This window comes from Vicia villosa, linkage group LG2, assembly GCF_029867415.1.
Source record: "Vicia villosa cultivar HV-30 ecotype Madison, WI linkage group LG2, Vvil1.0, whole genome shotgun sequence".
Taxonomy (NCBI): Eukaryota; Viridiplantae; Streptophyta; class Magnoliopsida; order Fabales; family Fabaceae; genus Vicia; species Vicia villosa.
Window position 1 is genome coordinate 210980362 of NC_081181.1, and position 21330 is coordinate 211001691.

The window sequence follows — 21330 nt, forward strand, 5'->3', positions numbered from 1 at the left end:
GGGGCTGGAGGGTTTGCGGAAATTTCGGTGGTTTCACATCTGTTGAAGTTTGAAGATTCTTTGAATGGCAAGGCAAAGCGGAGAAGGATATTGTTGTTTTGTTTGGCAGCGTGGGTGGTGTAGTAGAGAAAGTCTTTTAATAACAAAGGGTTCAGGGTGGGTGGTGTAGTAGAGAAAGTCTTAGAGTTATCAAGGTAGTGGCATTCTTTAGGATCAAAAAACAAAAGATGTAAGGATTTTTACGTTGTTTCAAAAGTCCGTTAAATTTGGTGTGATCATTGTTGATTTGTAATCGGACGAACTAGTCAGAGACCCGTGCTGCCGCACGGGTGCATTATTTATGGTGTAATATTTTTTGAATGATACGAAAAAAATGTGAAGTAAAAAAATTTGACAAAATTGTATATATAAAATGGAAATTAATTATGATATTGTGGATGGATAATTTCAACCACATATATTTTGAGGATGGGTAATTTAATTATGATATTGTGTAAATAACTACAAAAATATGTAGTAATTTAGAATCTTCAAATAATAATCATGAAATAAAAAAAAAATAACAACAAAATATTTGTTAATGTGATAACACATGAATGAGTCTTAATGTAATAACACTTAGATAATATCAAATACAAATGTAAAAATTTAGATATAAATGCAAAATTTGAAATGATTTACTTATTTTAAAATGAACAGTAATCATATAGATTTAATTATGTTAAATAATCATACACAAAGAAGAAAAAATATAATTTATTTATTTATTTATTTTTAGTTATTAAAATGATTTAATTATAATTTATTTATTTTTAGTCTTAATTTCATATTTACGTGTCAAAATCACTCATTCTAATTGGTTGACGGTGTAAAGTTGTTTTACACTGAAAGTGTATTTCAATTAATCTCAATTTCAATTGAAATTGTACTTAATAAGGAGAGAAAAAATGAGGTAGTGTATTATGTTGTAGAAAGTTGGTGGACCAATGAAATAGAACACTTTGTGCAAAAGATAAAAATGTGAAGAGTTATTTTGTTAGTTACCAAAATGTCTATTTTATCGTGTAAATTATTTTTGAGGAAAGAACAATTTAGAGAATTTGGTCAATATGTAACCGGTTAATTTGAACACCCATATGTAACTCTATGTTCAAGTTTTAAAAACCATAACTATTTTTATATTATAAAATTAACTAAAATAAGAAATGGTTTAGTTTTGTGTGAAATACAAATATCTTTACTTCCTAAGGGTTATATTAATTTTTACAAATCAACCATTAATTTTATATTTAACTATTGAATATAAAAGTACAAAGTACAAATGGAGGTTTGGGAACTGATTCAATAGGTATTCTCCGTGGCACTTCGTAATGATATTTCATATTTTGTTAGCCATTATAGGAATGTTCTTGGTTTTTTTCATGTGTTATGTTTGAATTTCAATTAACTTAATATTATTTATGTTTTCAAATGCAGGTAGAATTCAAGTAATATAGAGAAAACAAACCTCTAATGTTAATTTCGTAAATTCAAACTTCAAGCATTTATAATATTTAGCTAAAATTTCAAAGTTTGGTAATCAAACATGACATTATCATTCAAAACAGAATTTTCTTGGATAACAGATGAGGCCAGCTATGAGGAGATTTAGAGTAGAGTAGTATCTAAATCATGACATGAAATACACGCCAATGAAACTTGATAGTTTACAATTCAATATCAACACTATAAAATAAATTAAATTATCATTCAATTTAAAAAGTCAATTAAAATGTGTAACTATTTTTTAATTTAATTTACACACAAAATTTGAAACTAAACACATCAGCTAAAAGTCAAATTTTAATTGTTAGTTTCTTGGACATAATTGAAATGTAACAGGTTTGAGATGCATTTATTGGTGATAAACATCCTTTATATGGCAGCTGGTGCAGGAAAGAATGCAAACAGTAGATTTTGCACACAAAGGTAAACTACACACAAAATTTTGCAACTCATTTCAAGTCATATATCGCATAAGCAGCATTTCAAATAACAATAGATCAACATTCAAAGAGTCGTATTTATAAAACAAAAAGTAATCAATTATTTAGACTAAAATTATGTGAGCATGAGAAAGCTCAAAAATCATATACCAGAAAACACCATGGTTGATGTATATAATATATAAAAGTATAAACTGCACATGCTTGAGAAAAAGCTCATTATATGCTACAAGAGGACAAGAATAGTACTCTATTTTAAGAAATAATGAGTTCAACCAAAAACCACTTCTCTAAATTTCAAAATGATTCACAGCACAAACAAAAGAGAAAAGAAGCTACACATACAAAATGACATTTTCATATAGAAAATCAAACACGAACATAGATGGCTTTATCTCCAATGCTTGAGCAATCTACCAAGTGAAGAGCTTGCAAGAATTGACATCCCCTTCCAACCTGAAGAAGCCCAAGATCACCAGTTCTTTGGCAGTAAAGCAATGCTAACTCTGAGAGATGTCTGTATAACAAAGAGCTTAGATTATCCTCATTGATAGAAAATTTTAACATTTAATAAATTGTGTCATCAAATATTATGTCAATACCACAAGCTGATACAAACATAGAACCACAAAACATACTCGCATGATTTCCCAACAGATTCAAGTCCCAAGGTTCCAATATTGTGGCATCCATTGACTTTGAGATGAGTGAGTTTCTTGCACCCAATATCAATTGCTTCCAAGCCCTTGTCACTTAGGAAATAACATTCACTCAAAGTCAAATTCTTTAACTTCTAGCATCCTTTCCCAATAGCACGCAAACCCCTAAACAGAACATTTATAAAAGGAAGAATATAACTAACTAAACCACAGAAAAATGTTAAATGTAAACTAATGATGCGCTCATATACAACCCAAAGATTGCAAAGTCAACCACCACAATCAAATGAAAATCCTAAAAAAACAAAGCAATCATAAGAAATTAGCTCACTTATCAGTAAATCGCTGAAAACTATATAGAGCCAATAACTCCAATGACAAACAACTAAAGCCTATAGCTTTCAAAGCATCATTTGTTGGTAAATGATTTTCTAAATATTATTATATGGAGGATAAACATAAAAGCATAAAATAAGAAGCTTGGCTAAAACAGAAAAAATGAAATAAATAAAAAAGCCAGTACCTAAACCTGTTAACTCTCTTTCTTCTTCACCCGCTCTCTCTTTGTCTTATTTTCCAAGATTTAAATCTGTAAGATTCACACAAATTAATATTTTAGATCTTTAAACATTAACATAAACTTAAAAATATAGAAACGGTAACATATAGAAACATTAACATATGTTGATGAAGAAGATGAAATCGAAAGTGTGGTTTCAAAGCGGCAACTGCAAAAAGAAATCGAAAATGGAAGGAAAAGATATAGAATGAACAGAGAAAAAAGGGAGAGTGAGAAATCGAGAGATGAGTCTGAAATTGAAGAAATGGAAGAGAGAAAACGGGGGAGAGAGAGATAGAGAAAGCGAGAGATGGGTCTGAAAGAAGCGTCTAATATTGTTGAAGAAAGAACATGAAGAAGGTGGTGAAAGCGGCGGCTGTGCTAGGGTTTATGAGGGAAAAGGGAGAGAAGAGAGAAAATGGGTGGTGAGAATACAGAGGAGTGGGGTCTCAACACTCTGGGAGGGAAACGACTTTTCCACTATAATCCAAATGTTAGTACATAACTTTTTTGAATTGGCCAATGAGAAAAATACAATTGGCATAGTTGAATATTTCTTTTGTTAATTACATAGATAGCCTTTTTGCAGTGTAAATTTTTTGGATGGAAGGGTAAAATAGGAAGTTTGGGCAACATTATAGTAATGGGTAGATAGTAGATACCTCTTGTATTCTGTTATATTATTATTCCATTGTCTATTAAAAAAAACAATAATCTTTATTAATTTTAAAACTCAAACATAGAAACAAAATGCTGTGAACAAATAAACAGAAGAGTACTCTATCAATTGATCAATTGGTCATTCCTTTTTATTTTTATACGTGATAATTTCAATCGTTGTTCTAAAAAAATCGATTGTGTTTGTTAAAAGAAATTCAAAAAAATTTATTATATTATAAATACATTCTATGGTTATAAAAAAATATTTAAAAAATTAAAACCCAACACAAAATATATATTAAAATTAATTTGCATCAGCGCCTCGCGCTCTGGTTTCGATATAATTATCTTTAGGGTTAATACTACTTTATCCCCCTGCCATATAGGCGAGACTCCGTTTACCCCCCTCTAAAAAAAAAATTTATTGGACAAACCTTACAAAATAAAGATTCCATCAAATTTAGCAATGTGGCACAGTCAGCACTGCCACGTGGACTTTAATTTTTTTAAAATTTTTTAATTGATTTTTAAAAATAAAAAAATTTTATTGATTTTTTTGTTGATTTTTTTTTTTAAAAAAAATTAATATTTTTCCAATTTTTAAAATTTAATATTTTTTTTCCAATTTTTTTAATTATTATTTAAAATTTATTTTTATTATATTTAAATTCGCAGTTATTTTCAAATCCGTAGGTAAATCCGCAGGTATTGTCAAATCCGTAGGTAAATTCGTAGGTAAATCCGCAAGTATTGTCAAATTCGCAGGTAAATTCGCATGTATTTTTAAAGGTATATTCGTAGGTAATTTTAAATTTGTAGGTAAATCCGTATGTAAATCCGCAGATATTGTCAAATCCGTAGGTAAATACGCAGGTATTTTTAAATCCGTAGGTAAATCCGCAGGTATTTTTAAAGGTAAATCCCCAGGTATTGTCAAATTTGTAGGTAAATCCGCAGATATTGTCAAATTTGCAGGTATTTTTAAAGGTAAATCCGCAGGTATTGTCAAATTTGCAGGTAAATCCGCAGGTATTGTCAAATCCGTAGGTGAATCCGCAGGTATTTTTAAATCCGCGGGTATTGTCAAATTCGTATGTAAATCCGCAGATACTGCCAAATATTTTTTTAAAAAAATAATAAACTTTTTTTTAAAAAAAAATCAACAAAAAAATATTAGTTTTTTTTAAAAAATAATAATAATAAAAAAATTTTAAAAAAATCAACAAAAAAAATCATTAAAAAAATTTTAAAAAAAATAAAATTCCACGTGGCAGTGCTGACTGTGCCACATTGCTTATGTGTTGTACAGTCAGCACTACCAAAAATGCCATGTAGGCAAGATTCTAAGAATCTTTGTCAAAAAAATTGATCAGGATCAAATTTGATGGAATCTTTATTTTGCAAGGTTTGTCCAATAAGTTTTTTTTAGAAGGGGGTAAACCGAATTTCGCCTATATGGCAGGGGGTAAAGTAGTATTAACCCTTATCTTTATTTCTGGTCTCAGATTTTATCCATTCCCTTTTAATTTTCAGAAATGATATAGGTACACCAAATTATGACATCGACACCGTATTCTATACCACGCAGTATACTTTTCTTTTTAATTTATTATATTATATGTATTGATTTCTGAGTCACACTTGAATTGAAATTGAAATTATACGGTGTAGCAATCTTGGTGTAAATATAGCACACCTGTTTAATTTATCAAATAGTCAAGTAGAACCTTACACAATTTATATTTCGTAAACTCGGTGATAAAGTCACAAAGCCAACTATTAGTTACCTTGATTTGGTCTTTCATAATTTTCTTCAAATATTTCCGTTCATATTAGCATTACCAGAAACTCTTTTCATTGATTGAATTTGAAATATTTCAATTTCTTTTAGAAGCTTCTGCCCATTATTCAAATGATAAATCCATCTTATATGTTCTAAGCTTTTAACATTCCAACAAGAACTATATAAGTAATACAAAATTCCAAACAAAGAAAAAGAATGAATTTATTAAATTACCGTTTTCTTATGCGCATATAGTGAATTGAATGGATCAACATCTTTTTGTATCAAATCTATATCCTTGAGAATTCTTTTCTCCTTAGTCATTTTTGTTCCCATGTAGCATCAAAGGATTCAAATACTACACAAAATATTTTAAAACCAAAACCATAATATCACCACAGTTGAATTTTTTTTTATCACAGTTGAACAATTGTAATGAAATGAGGGTGATTGTAAGTATGACGATATTCGCCACAGCCGTGTGACCGTAATTATAAACTAGATAGCGCACTATCTATTACAATAGTTACATTAAACAACCGTAGTAAAAGAATTAATGTTAACATTTAATAACGGTTGTACTAAACAATCGTTGTGATATATACACCTAAGTTTAATATAAATTATGTGGAATGCTTATTTCTTCAGTGCTTAACTAAACTTATAACCTTTCAATTTGATCTAGAAAATAATAATATGACAATAATTTGATCTAGAAAATAATAATATGACAAATTAAGTTATATTAGAATAACAAATTACACAAATTAATATTATACAAGATTTCTTCAGCTCGTTGTCCGCATTTCGTCTTTAATGGTTAGATTTTGTTTCAATGCTCCAAGTTCTTCTACCTCCTCTTCCTTCACCTCTAGTTCATTTTGAAAAATGTTATTTACTTTGCAAACAAAATTAGAGGTGGAGGACGGCGTGGTTGAAGAACTAGAAGCATTAAACCAAGTTCTAACCGAAATGCGAACATTGGACTGAAGAAATCTTATATAACATTATAAGTCTAATTTTTTATTTAATATAACTTAATATCTCATATTAAATCCGCAAAGTTATATATTTGGTAAGGAGTTGAAAAAAAAATACTCAAACCACATAAGATATAATAAACTCTTCTTCTAAACAAACCTTAACAACATTCATCAACAACAAGAATGCCCTCATAATGTATGTGATTGGTGGAGAGCTGACTATGAATGCGGTGAAAAACTTCATGATGAAGGCTTAGAATTTTGCAACATTGCATGAACAATACTATAATGATAAATGCAAACCCATGTATGTATTATGGAGGAAACTTAAAAAGTTGCAACTATATTTAAGAGGCCTGAATAGAAGAGTGAATGTTGGCATCCACAACATTAACAAGTATAGATAGCAACTGGCTCCAGCTCAAACTAAATTGACTCGGGATTTTTTTAACAAGGAGTATAACACAAAAGTGAAAAATGGTCTGATAATATAATTGAGGCTACTAAAGAAGAGGAAAAGATATTGATGCAAATATCGGAAATTAATTGACTGCAGCTCGGGAATGGCAATAATGCTTTCTTCCACGCAACTGTTTGAGGAAAAAATAAACAAAAGGGCCTCTACAATTTGGAGGACAATAACGGTAACAAATTAAGGGATTTCAAAGATATTGAAAAGAAAATTTTGGTGTTCTATAAGAACCTGGTTAGGACTAGGAGGAAGGATTTTAGACATGTGGACATTAAGAAAAGGCCCCTAACTCAAAGAGACTTATAAAGATTCTTACTTTCCCTGTGACTGAGAACAAAATTTGGAAAGCTATCAAGAGCATAGGTGAAACTAAAGCGCCTGAAATGAATAGGTATATTTCCAAGTTCTTCAAAAGCACATAGAAGATTAATAAAAAAATATGTAATAGAGGCAGTGAAAGACTTCTTTGTTCATAATATACTATTTGCAGCTGCTAATTGTGCACTTGATACTTTAATCCCCAAGCCATCAGAGGCAAAGTTGATTAAGGACACAGGACCTATAACTTGCTGCAGTACAATATACAAGGTGATCTAAAATTTTTTGACAACAAGGTTGAGTAAGGTCATTAATGAGATTATTGATGATAGCCAATCTGCGTTCATCTCTGGTAGAGTAATCCATGACAACATTATACTTGCGCATGATTTGATGAGAGGATATAGCAAGAAGCATCTATCCCCCCGTTATGTCATCCAAATAGACATTAAAAAAGCGTACAATTTTATAGAGTGGTCGGTCTTGGAAAGTATAATGTGTGAAATGAATTTCCCTGATCAGTTTATATGTATGATTATGGTTTGTGTGAGTTCTTTTACTTACAAGTATGCTATCAATGGACAACAATTGATTTGTTGAAGGTGAGACGTGGCCTCAGGCAAGAGGATCCTATTTCCCCATGCTCTTTGTGCTGATTATGGAGTATCTTCACAGATGCCTTAGAAAACTCAAGGATAATCACAATTTCAACTTCCATCATTAACGTGAGAGACTGTAGATAACTAATATTAGCTTTGCGGACGACCTCATATTGTTTTCTCGAGGTGATGAAATGTCTGTGAGAATATTGATGGATGAATTTAGAATATTTTTCTGAAGCAACAGGTTTGATAGCTCACCCTACGAAATGTAAGTTTTACTTTAAAGGTGTGAAAGAGGTTAAACTAGATACAATAGCTTCCATGACTGGGTTCACTATAGGAAAGCTCCCATTCAAATATTTGGGTGTGTCGTTATCATGCAGGAAGATAACTATCCATCAGTGCAAGCCATTGATTGATAGAATCATTTCTAGAATCAAACATTAGACGTCTAACTTACCACTTTACCCCTGTAATGTAGGCGATTTTCGCTTTTTCTTTGCGATATATATTTTTTGGATTACCCTCCTGTAATATTTTTTTGGGTTAATAGGTATTTTGTCCCCTGCCATATAGGCGAGTTCTGATTTACCCATGTATTTTTTATTTGTTGCAAAACCAACCTTGTCATTTAAAGATTTTGTATTTTAATCTTATTATTAAAATTCAAAATACCTAAAATTCTAAAATAGTTTTGCATTAAATATTTATTATCACATTACATTCATTTCTTAGTTCATTTCACAAATATGCATTAAATCAAATTTAACTTCTTTAATCATAACAAAAATTTATTTTAATTAACCTTTAAATATGAAAATTTTCTTACCTACGTTTCATTCATATTTAATACTCGCTCCGTCTCACAATAGGTGTTCTCTTTGAGATTTTCACACTTTTTAAAAAATTGATTAATTATGTTGATTTCAATGATAAAATGAGTCTCATTTACTAAAATAACCTTATTAATAATAGGTAGTGGAGTACTTAAATGAATTAAAATACAATAAATAAGGATAAGTTAGTGGAAAGAAATAATAAATATTACATTGATATTCTAAATGAACAAATAATTTGAAACAAATAAAAATTGAAAAGAGGACACCTATTGTGAGACGGAGGGAGTAATTTATATGTATGATACAATTAAAAATGTTTTTTTGCAATTACTATTTATTTTTAATATTTTTGAAGTTATTTATAAAATATAATTGGGTATATTTTTTTTAAATATTGATAAAATTATATAATTTAATTCCTGCATATATTGTATATTCTAATAAAAATAAAGTAAAAGATTATCAATTATATAATTTAATACCATAATCATGGTTAATTTCTTGTGAAATTAAAAAGTAAAACATGTATCAATTACTAAAAATATTATTAATAAAATCATATAAGTTTCATAAATTCTTATTTTATTTTATATTTCTCCAATCAGAAGTTAAATAATATATTTATGTAAATAAAAACACTCATTTTAAAATATTAAATTTATAGATCTCCAAAAAATGATAAATTTGAACAAAGTTTTTACCGACTATAAAGTTACACAAAATCAAATAATCATACCTAATGGATTCTAATTTTGATAAGATTTTTTTACAAAAAAATTACTTTAAACTTGCTTTATTACAAGTAATTTTTTTTGTTATATAGTTCATTAAAAAAGTATAATATATTTATTAGAAAAACCACGATTAAAAATCTAAAAACTAAACAAAACACTAAATATATGTCACAAGAAATAACTATGTAATCAAGATTTAAAAACACTGAATATATTTTATTTTTATTAAATGTTTAAAATAAAAAAATTATTTAAATTAAAAATTCATTCATCTTTTTTAATCAAAATCTTTTATTATCAGTGATCCTTACTTACAAATTTATATATAATTTTTCATCTCATTTATTCTCTTTAAAGTATTAATTATAAAAAGTATAGAAATTATCTTCTAAATTTGTAGGTATCGTCAATTTTGAGTTTACACATTGAATCGGGATCTGTTGGCCAAAGCTTGACAAAGTAGTATTGTTGACTATGTTTTGAAACATGCTTTGAATTGTCATCAACAGAATTTGAATGTAATGTAATAGTCTTCTGAAGTTGACATAACAAATGCCATAATTAGTAAGAAAAATGAATCATAATGAACGTGTGCAAAACATTTTTGTTTGATTTATTTTTCTTAGATGTCAAACCAACATATATTGTTGAATTCTATAGTCAACAAAAACAATATTACTCACATAAAAGATGCTTACCTTTGGTGATTGATGAAGGATCATTGATTTTATGGACTTATTTTCTTGCTTGTACCCCACGCCAAAATTGTCAACATATAGAATTTCTTTCATCTCTTATACCTTTACAGATTATTTAAAGAAACTGAAAGTCTTAAACAGGCTAGACTTTTGACACTACGAATGTTGATTTTGCAACCTATCTATAGTTGGTCTCTTAGTTTAGATTATGCCAGCACAATTCACATGTTTTTTCTAAAGAAACATATGAATATATAAATAAATCACAAGAAAAGCACAAGGAGTGTCCAAGAAGACAAAACTAAAGAAAAAGTGAATAACACCTAAAAGCAAAGAGAAACAAGGGAAAAAAAAGTACAAACTCCATCAATAAGAACCAACCTAAATCTAGAAAAATGAAAATCACCTTCACCAGAACACCATCCTCCAAAACTACTAGAAAAAACAGAACAACAAGAATTCATATCACAAACATTCGAACCGCTCTTGAGTCAAATAGAGAATAGGTTCTCCAGCCAAATAGAAAAAATACATGAGTAAACCGCAGACATGCCTAGCTGTCATTTTCAAACGAGGGAAATGCCCATTGAGGTATTTGAAAAATAAAGCCGTTTTAAGATTTTCGAAACTATTTCAATTACTAAGCAAAATCTGATCCAAACTCCTAGAGAGGGGCGGGGGTAATAGAACTAGAGTACACCTCAAAGAGTGTTTTGTACGCAGATCTAACATAGTAAACAACTTCCTCCTCTGGACACCATAACCAACAATCTCTATCCAAGGACAAGGAGTGCTTTAAATGGCCAGGAGAAGATCTGCAATCAACCGCATTCATAATCAAACATTAGCCTCCTCCAACGCAAATTTGAAACCAAATTCTCATCCTCCTAAAAGAAAATTTCATCTACTTTCACCCTTTTTCGATTCAAAATGGAAGAAAGCCTATGAAATGTCACTGTAAGAGGGACATGCCTCGCTTACAGATTATCCCCAAAAGAGATAGGTGATCCATATACCACCTTCTACTTTAAATTCTCTGCAAAACAATTAGGATTGAAAACAGTTTGGTTATGTATTTACAATCCTTAAATTTTGATGATAACTAAATATGATAACAATTTTTTACACTAATCATTTTATTAAGTGTGCAGATTATGAAAATAGACTCTGACTCTCAACAAAGCAAAATTTGAATAAAACAGACTCTGAAGAAATAAGACTCTTAAGTCTGGACAATGTAAATTTTGGAAAAACAACTCACACAAATTTTTTTAATATAAAATAAATTCCAACCAAAATTTCACGTATTTTTATTAAAATTTTAATTATAACTATCAATTTTTTTTAGTTGCATTTTAGGAATACTTTTTAAAAAGCTATAAAAATTAAGAAATATAAATGATGAGAGGGAATACTATAGATAATATGAAATTACATGTGTAAAGTGAGGGGGTGACAAATGTAAACTTCCTGGTTCCTTGATGACGTGGTACAGCTAGTGTAGATAGAAAAACCTGAATCTTCAAAAACAAACCATTTAGTCAACTATTAAAAGGGCCCAGATATGACGTTTTATTCTCACTTTTTGATCACCCAATAGGCATACCATGAGCAACATAATCAACAGTGGGGTGGGGCTACTAAAAAGCGATTTTCCAGCATTTTAGTCCGGCCGAAATGTTGTTTACATGTTGGGAAAATGCAAACCGTTCTTTTCGAAATAGTTGGAAAAGAATCACCAGATATCTCAACTACTTATCCTCTTCTAAGGTGGACACGGATCGGTTTCAGGCGGGTTCTGTTGAAGTATGTTAATTCAAAGGGAATTTTTTATTGCATATATATATATATATATATATATATATATATATATATATATATATATATATATATATATATATATGATCAATTGACACGGTGTCAAAGTTTAATTTGACACCAAATCTCAACTGTTAAAATAATTGATCAAACGGTGATAGGAAATGTAATAAAATAATAATAAATAAATATTTAGCATATTTTTCTCCTAAAAAATAGGCTATTTACTATCACCGTTTGATCAATTATTTTAACGGTTGAGATTTGGTGTCAAATTAAACTTTGACACTTTGGTGTCATTTGATCCTACTCCGTATATATTTTTTACCTTTTAAAGATGTTTTTGATATACATATTTAAAAATACTTTCTTCAAATGTTTTATTTATTTATTGGCTTAATTGCAATTTTGGTCCCCTATTATCATTTTTTTTTTTAAATTTTGATCCCCAATTTTAAAATCTTGAATTTTAGTCCCTTTATTTTAGTTTTTTTGAGGATTTTGGTCCCCTTGCAAATCCGAAGACAATTTTCAATGAAATAAGGCTCGAACCATTTCAATTTACTTTATCTATGTTGTGAATTCAATGCCAAGAACAAAGTATAAAACAAGGAAGAATAAAGGACAAGGAAGAAGAGGAACACAAGAATTGGTTATAACTGCTATTCTTTTACTTTCTCTTAAAACAAGATTACAAGTTTACAAGAATAACAAATAACCTCTCTCACCCTAAATTAGGATTTGCAGCTTAGCAATGATGAGAGACTAGTATGCTATTTATAATAAAACCTAACATACTAACTAATGGGCTTTTTCAGCAAGGCCCATTACACAAGCCAACTTAATAAACAAGCTAACTTAACAAATTAGGGTTTAAACACTAAAACCTAATTTAACATGCTAACAACCCTAGCATCTTCGACATCTGCATGCTAGACCCATCTTCGACTACAACATGCACACTTCGACACCAGCATGTGAACAATCCTTCGACTTAATGCTTAACTCTGTCGAACTGTCGAACCAAGAAGCTACCCTTCGACAATACTAGAGTTCGATCCAATATCTCACAAATCTCCACCTTGGACCTAACTCTACAACGTCAAGGAACAAACTAGCTTTCTTCATGCAGCTTTATCAACTGCATACAGTGGAAAAACTTGCAACTCGGCAATGTCTTGGTGATCATATCAGCAGCATTGTCTTCAGTCGAAACCTTCAGCACTTGGACTTCTCCACGCTCGATTACTCCTCTGACGAAATGCAGTCTCACATCAATGTGCTTAGTTCGCTCATGATAGGTTGAATTCTTCGACAGGTGTATTGCACTTTGACTATCACATTTAACAGTGATACCTCGACCTTGAAGTTTCAGCTCCTTCGCAAAACCTTCAAGCCACAATGCTTCTTTCACAGCTTCAGTGAGAGCAATATATTCCGCTTCAGTGGTTGATAGAGCAACAACCTTCTGAAGAGTTGCTTTCCAACTAATTGCTGTGCCAAACATAGTGAAAACATATCCAGAAATAGACTTTCTAGAATCCATACAACCTGCATAATCAGAGTCGACATATCCTTCTATTGCTGCTTTACTATCTTCACCCAAGGCTCCACCATAAATTAGGACTCTATTCAGAGACCCATTTATGTACCTTAAAATCCACTTCAATGCTTGCCAGTGAGCCTTTCCAGGATTCGCCATGTACCTGCTTACAAGACTGACTGCGTAAGCTATGTCGGGTCTAGTACAAACCATAGCATACATCAAAGAACCAACTATATTAGCATACGGAATGCTATTCATATAGGCTCTTTCGACATCAGTACTGGGACACTGATCAATACTCAGCTTGAATTGAGGGTTTGTTGGAGTCACAACTGGCTTCGAATTCGACATACCAAACTTTTCAAGAATCTTCCGTAGATATGCCTCTTGAGATAGACATAACTTCGACTTCTTTCTATCTCTTCGAATGTCAATTCCAAGAATCCTGGAAGCAGCTCCCAGATCCTTCATATCGAACTCCTTATTGAGTTCAGCCTTCACCCTCATCACATCTTCAACATTGTTGCTTGCTATGAGAATATCATCCACATAAAGCAACAAAATAACAAATGAATTACCAGGTCGAAATCTGAAGTAAACGCAGTGGTCGAACTGACTTCTAATGAAACTTATGCGTGCCATGAACTTGTCGAATCTCCTATTCCACTGTCGAGGAGATTGTTTCAGCCCATACAAAGATCTCTTTAACTTGCACACATAATCTTCCTTCCCCTTTTCGACATACCCTTCAGGTTGCCTCATCAGGATCGTTTCATCTAGATCACCATACAAGAACGCAGTCTTCACATCCATCTGTTCCAGTTCAAGATCGAACTGTGCCACCATGGCAAGCAACATTCGAATGGACCTATGCTTCACAACAGGAGAAAACACATCATTGAAGTCGACACCTTCTTTCTGAGTGAAACCCCTTGCAACTAACCTTGCCTTGTATCTTTTCGACGTCACTCCTTCAATTCCTTCCTTAACTTTGAAAATCCATTTACAGCTGACTAACCTTGCCCCAACAGGTTTCTTGATCAGTTCCCAAGTATGATTATCATGAAGAGATTTCATCTCATCATCCATGGCCTTCAGCCATTCAGTCTTATTTCGACTCCTCATAACTTCCTTATAGTCTCTAGGTTCTTCGTCTAGAACCTCACTTGCAGAGATTAAGGCATAAGCTATAAGATCTGCATACCCAAGTCTCTGAGGTGGTTTGATGACTCTTCTCGACCTATCTCTCGACAATAGGTAGTCATCGTCAGTTTCCTCAACTTCCTCAGCATCTTCTGCTTCTTCTTCGACTTCATCAGGGACATGCAATTCAGCATCAACATGCTCCACCTCAACAGGAATCTCTACCTGTTCCAGCTCTTCGTCAGATGTTTCTGTACTTCGACCAACATCATCAGTTTTCTTAAAAGCCATTTCAGCTTCATTGAAAACAACATCTCGACTGGTGATACACCTCCTGTGACCTGGCTCTAGGCACCATAGCCTATAAGCTTTGACTCCTTCTGGGTATCCCATGAACATGCATTTCAGAGCTCTAGGTTCGACCTTGTCTTGCCTAATGTGAGCATAGGCTATGCAGCCAAATACTCTCAGTTTGTCGAGATCTGGTGGATGTCCCGACCAAACTTCTTCAGGTGTCTTCATATCTAACGCTGTCGAAGGACATCTGTTTATCAGATATGTTGCTGTCGCAACAGCCTCAGCCCAGAACACCTTTGTTAACCCCGCACTAGTCAACATGCATCTGACTCTCTCCAAAATAGTTCGATTAAACCTTTCAGCCAAACCATTTTGCTGTGGAGTACCTGCAGTAGTTCTATGCCTTGCAATACCAGAGGCAGCACAAAAACTGTCGAATGCCTCATTGCAAAATTCAAGGCCATTGTCGGTTCTCAACCTCTTGACCTTTCTGCCAGTCTGATTTTCAACCAGAGTCTTCCAACTTTTGAAATTCTCAAAAGTTTCATCCTTAGTCTTCTGGATGAATACCCATAATTTTCTGGAATAATCATCTACTATGGATAGAAAATACCTTGCTCCTGAATGTGATGGACACCTTGCAGGCCCCCAAAGATCAGCGTGGATGTAATCAAGGGATCCATGTGTTCTTTGTTTGCCTTTGTTGAACTTCACTCTGCAAGATTTTCCAAGTACACAGGGTTCACAAAACTTCAGCTTTTCGACTTTGTCTCCACCAAGCAGATTTTGTTTCCCTAATTCGACCAGACCCCTTTCACTGACATGGCCCAATCTCATGTGCCAGATTTCTGTTTTCGACAAAGGTTTCGTGGATGCAACATTTGTCGAACCACTTACAACTTCAGCCTCAAGGGTATACAAGCCTTGTTTCTTCACGCCTCTCAAGACTTCCTTCGAACCCTTCATGACTCTTAGGATACTTTTCTCTCCTTGGAAAACATATCCTTTCTTGTCGAATTCACCAAGAGAAAGCAGATTTCTCTTCAAATCAGGAACATATCTGACTTCAGTCAACAACCTTATTGACTCATCATGGAGCTTGAATCTCACAGATCCAACACCTGCAATCTTGCAAGCCTTGTTGTTTCCCAGCAATACTGATCCACCATCTTGATCACATAATTCCTCGAACAAGTCTTTGTTTGGAGTCATGTGCCAAGTGCAACCTGAATCCATAATCCACTCCTTCTTAGAGTCACTGCTTGAAACCACAAGAACATCAGATGATTCGAAATCATCTTGAACAATGGCAGCGTTGCCATTATCCTTACCTCCATGATATTTCAAGCGTTCAGGACACACCTTTCTTGTGTGACCCTCCTTCTTACAATGGTAGCATCGAATGCCAGATGCTTCGCCACTGTAAGTCTTCGACTGGCTTTTGCCTTTCTTCTTGTCGAACTTACCATCCTTTCGTAAGAGTTTTCCTTTAACGGCCAAACCTTCGCCAACAGTCGAAGGTTTATGCTCCTTTCGTTCATTCAAGTCCTTAGAGTACAAGGCTGATTGAACTTCTTCAAACGTCAGGGACTCCCTTCCATACAAGAGAGTTTCTTTGAAGTGAGCATGTGATCGAGGCAAAGAACACAATAGTAACAGCGCTTGATCTTCATCATCGATCTTCACATCAATATTTTCAAGATCAAGAATCAGCTTGTTGAACATATCCAACTGCTCAGCCAATACTTTGTCTTCAATCATCTTGAATGAATACAAAGCTTGCTTCAGGTAGAGTCGATTTACCAGCGATTTGGTCATATACAAACTTTCAAGTTTCACCCATAACCCTGATGCCGTCGTCTCCTTTGATACCTGCCGGAGAACCTTATCACCAAGGCTCAACAAAATTGCGCTGTGTGCTTTCTCGATCATATTTGTCTTCTCCGCTGCCGTCAATTCTGCATTCATGGCTGCCTCTCCCTTCAACGCTTCCAAACAACCCTGCTGAACCAGTAGGGCTTTCATCTTCAAGCGCCACAGGCCGAAATCATTCACTCCGGTGAACTTTTCAATCTCATACTTTGTTGAAGGCATCTTCTCCACGATCACCGCACCAATTTGTTGTGAATTCAATGCCAAGAACAAAGTATAAAACAAGGAAGAATAAAGGACAAGGAAGAAGAGGAACACAAGAATTGGTTATAACTGCTATTCTTTTACTTTCTCTTAAAACAAGATTACAAGTTTACAAGAATAACAAATAACCTCTCTCACCCTAAATTAGGATTTGCAGCTTAGCAATGATGAGAGACTAGTATGCTATTTATAATAAAACCTAACATACTAACTAATGGGCTTTTTCAGCAAGGCCCATTACACAAGCCAACTTAATAAACAAGCTAACTTAACAAATTAGGGTTTAAACACTAAAACCTAATTTAACATGCTAACAACCCTAGCATCTTCGACATCTGCATGCTAGACCCATCTTCGACTACAACATGCACACTTCGACACCAGCATGTGAACAATCCTTCGACTTAATGCTTAACTCTGTCGAACTGTCGAACCAAGAAGCTACCCTTCGACAATACTAGAGTTCGATCCAATATCTCACAATCTACATTTTAATTGTTATTGCATCCTTCTTATCATACACATTATCTGGCACATTATGTTTGACATCTTTTTAGAGGGAAAACAAAATTTCATATACCAAAAACACAATAGGAGACGAAAAATAGAGAAAGATTAAGGGTGGAAGCACTGTCAGAGAAATCAACAACATATGTTTTTCAACGTCTTTCATCCAGGGCTTAACTGTAAAGCTACAATGAGTAAGTGTAGTTAATATCTCTTTTATTGGAGTTAGATGTAAGTCGTCCTAATGCTCATGTAGCGATTGTGATAATTGTGTTCTATGTAATTCTTATTATGCTTTAATATTGATAAATTATTTGTTCGTAATGCTTTGTTTTGGATTACCTACCTAAAACATGTTTTCACGGTGTGACTTGATATTCAAAAGGTAATGGTCATTACTAGACCTAAACTTTTCATCTACTGGATAAACTAAACACTAAAGGTAGATTTAGATCTAATATTTGTATGAACAATTGAAGCTTAATGATTATCGTATTGGTTAATAGGTTGATAGATCATTTATTAGATGATACGATCGATCTCACGCCGTTGAATCAGACATGAGCTGCGATGAGAGCGATAAACAGTAATATTAACATGTGATTATAATTACATATTACTGATCACGATCATACATGAGAAAAGATCAATGAAATATAACCTCAATAAGTTTTTTCAATTCTTAACACTAAAGTACATTTTATTTTTTGTTATTTTACTTTTCCTTATTTCACTATTCACAAACAATCAACATTTGACAAAATCATCCTTAAAGTCATAGAAGTTATCCGGTTTTACATTGAAAAAATAGGTTGAAAGGTGCTGCTTCTTCCTTTCAAAGTCTTCTGTTGCAATGTCAATCTTCTGACTTTATTTACCCCAGTAACCCGACAGCCTTCTTGTTCTACTGTTCTTAACTTCTTGCCATACTCTCTCTCCATGTTAGTTTTGATATTTGCCCTCACTCACGTCACCCCCTCTCTTTTTTCTCCAATAATCTCGCATGGTGGTGATGTATGAAAAATGCTCTTCTCATGAACCAGTTTTTTTAAATTAATCATGCAAGCTGGTAATATCTTCTTGTGGTCATTCTTTTGATCACAAGTTTTCTTTAAACATATTATCTTTAAAATTATTGTGAAAAATTGAAAAATGATTAATAAAATTGAATATCAGTCTTTAGTTTAAGAGATTAAATGGTCTTTTCTTTTTTCTCAATTTCAAGAATGAATTTGTCAATTTTCAATCATCAAAATGTAGTTACATGGGTAGACAATTTAATTTGTAACTTAAATCATAAATATTGATCATTATAAATATTTTATATAATTTATTTTTATAATAAAAAATGAAATACAATATTTTTAAAAAAAAATTTATAAATTATTCTTAGAGTTAAATATATTTTCGGTTACTATAAAATATCTAATTTTGTTTTTGGTCTTATAAAAGAAAATGATATATTTTGGTCGCTACGAAATTATTATGCACATTGTTTTAGTGTCTACTGTTAAATCAATGTGTATTTTTGAATGATTATTTTACATACATATTTAAAACATTTTAAAAAGTTTCTTGAAAGAAAAACTCAAAATTTAATTTTAAGTCAAGATTTTTATAACTTTTATTATTATTTTTTGAAATTTGAAAAATTCATGTTTAATTTTTCTCAGTTTAAAAAATTCTAAAGTTTGATAAATAAATATTTTACAGTATTTTAAACATGTATAAAAAAAATTGTTCAAAAATTTAAAAATTAAAGGATAATTAAAGAGTTTTTAATTAAAATTTTAGAAAATAATATGGACTAAAACTGCATGCATAAAAACTTTAAAAGAACCATTCATTGAAGGAAAATTTTTGAAGGATTAAAATTGAATGTTATTTTTTTTTTAGAATCGAAAAACATATTTAACCCTTCTTTTTATAAAGTATCTTAAAGAACATGTAAACATAAATTATAAGTTTTATAAATCATACAAATTATGAGTTTTATGTGATTATATAAATCATATAATCTTATAAATATTTATATAAATAATTAAGATTATATAAATCAATCCAAATCGAGAGTGATTGATTGCCTTTCAAAGAATAAAAGAGCCATTGATTTTTTTTAGAATTCAGAATTAGTACTAATTTAATTTAAAAATCCAAGCAAAAAAAGAAGATATATATAACTGATATCATGAAGTACTAAATCAATGTACCTCTACAACATACACATGAAGACACTTAAACTGATAAATAAAACACCTAATAAAAAAATTAGGGCAAATATAGATAGTTCTTGCCAACTTTCAACATCCATGATACATATATTCAAAACGATTTCAATTCAATTTTTTTAAGATATATTCAAAGGTTTTGTTGTATCTGCACTGCATTTGCTGTATCTCTTCTTCTTCATTAAGAATTTCGTAAACACTTGTTTACTATAGAATTTAGATCCCAACTCTCAGTTCCAACTTCAAAATCCCATAATTGAGGCAGTACTATTTGCACCTCTCCCACAGATCCATTCACATACCTTTTCAATCTCTCGCCTACTTTGGTCGCTCCAAATTGAAACAAAGATTGTGGATTCTACACAAAAATAATAAAACAAATCAGTCATAAGTTTATCTAAGATTAAAGAATAGATCAATGTGTATATATACCTCTGCATGCACAACATGAATAACCGAATCTCCAACCAATGAAGAATTTGCAGAGATAACCTCCACGTATTCTTCATGCAGTATTCTTATAATTTCATAGAAAATAAACTGTTCATCAACCCCACATGTTACAATAACTTGTAGAGAAGAACCATTTTCATGAATCTCTATTTTTGGTGATTTTATGCTTCCATTTCCTCCAGAAGAATTCAAGCAGCCACTACGCGATCTCTTGTTTCTCATTAATCTTTCTTTCTTCTCCTTCCCCAGCTTCAAATTTGTCTCTAAACTCTTAATGTAGTTTATAGCATCGTCTAGTTGATCAGGTAATGGTAAAGCTTCCTGCATGAAATGAAAAATAACACCAAATTATATAGTATTATCCAACACTAGTATAACACATTAGGAATAATATTTTCAAGAAGAGATGAAGCACCTTGGAATTATAGTTAGGGCAAAGAGAGTTGAGGTGTGAAAAGAGAATCTTCATCTTATTTCTTCTATTTTTCTCAACAACCTTTCTTTCCACTTTGGTTGAAAAAGAAGGTTGACCGGCTTGTTGATAGCGATCCATTGGAAAACAACTCTGATATGATTGTGATGAGAAAGTTAAGTGAAGTGTTTATGTATATATAATAATCATAATATGATTTAATGAACAGTTTACAGAAGCAAGGCCAGGCATACACACCTGTACGCGTCTTCACTCAATTTCGGCACTCAGTTTGTCAACTTTTGCGTCCACGTCTATATGGATCGAATCTGCCGCTAAATACTAAAACCGAATTCATATCTGTTTGATGAAAAAGTAACATACATACATGTTAGATTTGTTTTATCCATGCACTTTACACCTATTTCCATCAATTTCCACTTCCAGTTATTACAAATGTATGCTAAAAAGAGCTTCAAGACAACTTTTCTCATATAT

The 21330-nt window shown here is 31.9% G+C and overlaps 1 protein-coding gene and 1 long non-coding RNA gene across 2 annotated transcripts; both read right to left on the reverse strand.

Moving 5' to 3' along the window:
* Positions 1 to 2343: 2343 nt before the first annotated feature.
* LOC131648133 (uncharacterized) lies at positions 2344 to 3350 on the reverse strand. The gene is made up of 3 exons (XR_009298049.1): positions 3174 to 3350; positions 2624 to 2809; positions 2344 to 2502 (listed from the first exon to the last, which is right to left on the reverse strand). It is a non-coding gene; the product is annotated as an uncharacterized LOC131648133 (long non-coding RNA).
* A 16775-nt stretch (positions 3351 to 20125) lies between these two features.
* LOC131648134 (transcription factor bHLH162-like) lies at positions 20126 to 20973 on the reverse strand. The gene is made up of 3 exons (XM_058917916.1): positions 20836 to 20973; positions 20400 to 20741; positions 20126 to 20325 (listed from the first exon to the last, which is right to left on the reverse strand). The coding sequence occupies exons 1-3, from the start codon at positions 20971 to 20973 to the stop codon at positions 20149 to 20151; spliced, it is 657 nt and encodes a 218-aa protein (XP_058773899.1). The 3' UTR covers positions 20126 to 20148.
* Between the last annotated feature and the right edge of the window lie 357 nt (positions 20974 to 21330).

Bases quoted from the DNA above. Each gene is read 5' to 3' on its own strand.
- LOC131648134 (XM_058917916.1), bottom strand. From the start codon at position 20,973: ATGGATCGCTATCAACAAGCCGGTCAACCTTCTTTTTCAACCAAAGTG. The intron at 20,742-20,835 runs GTGCTTCATCTC...CATTTCATGCAG, and splicing joins GCCCTAACTATAATTCCAAG to GAAGCTTTACCATTACCTGA. The intron at 20,326-20,399 runs GTATATATACAC...ATTTTTGTGTAG, and splicing joins TTCATGTTGTGCATGCAGAG to AATCCACAATCTTTGTTTCA.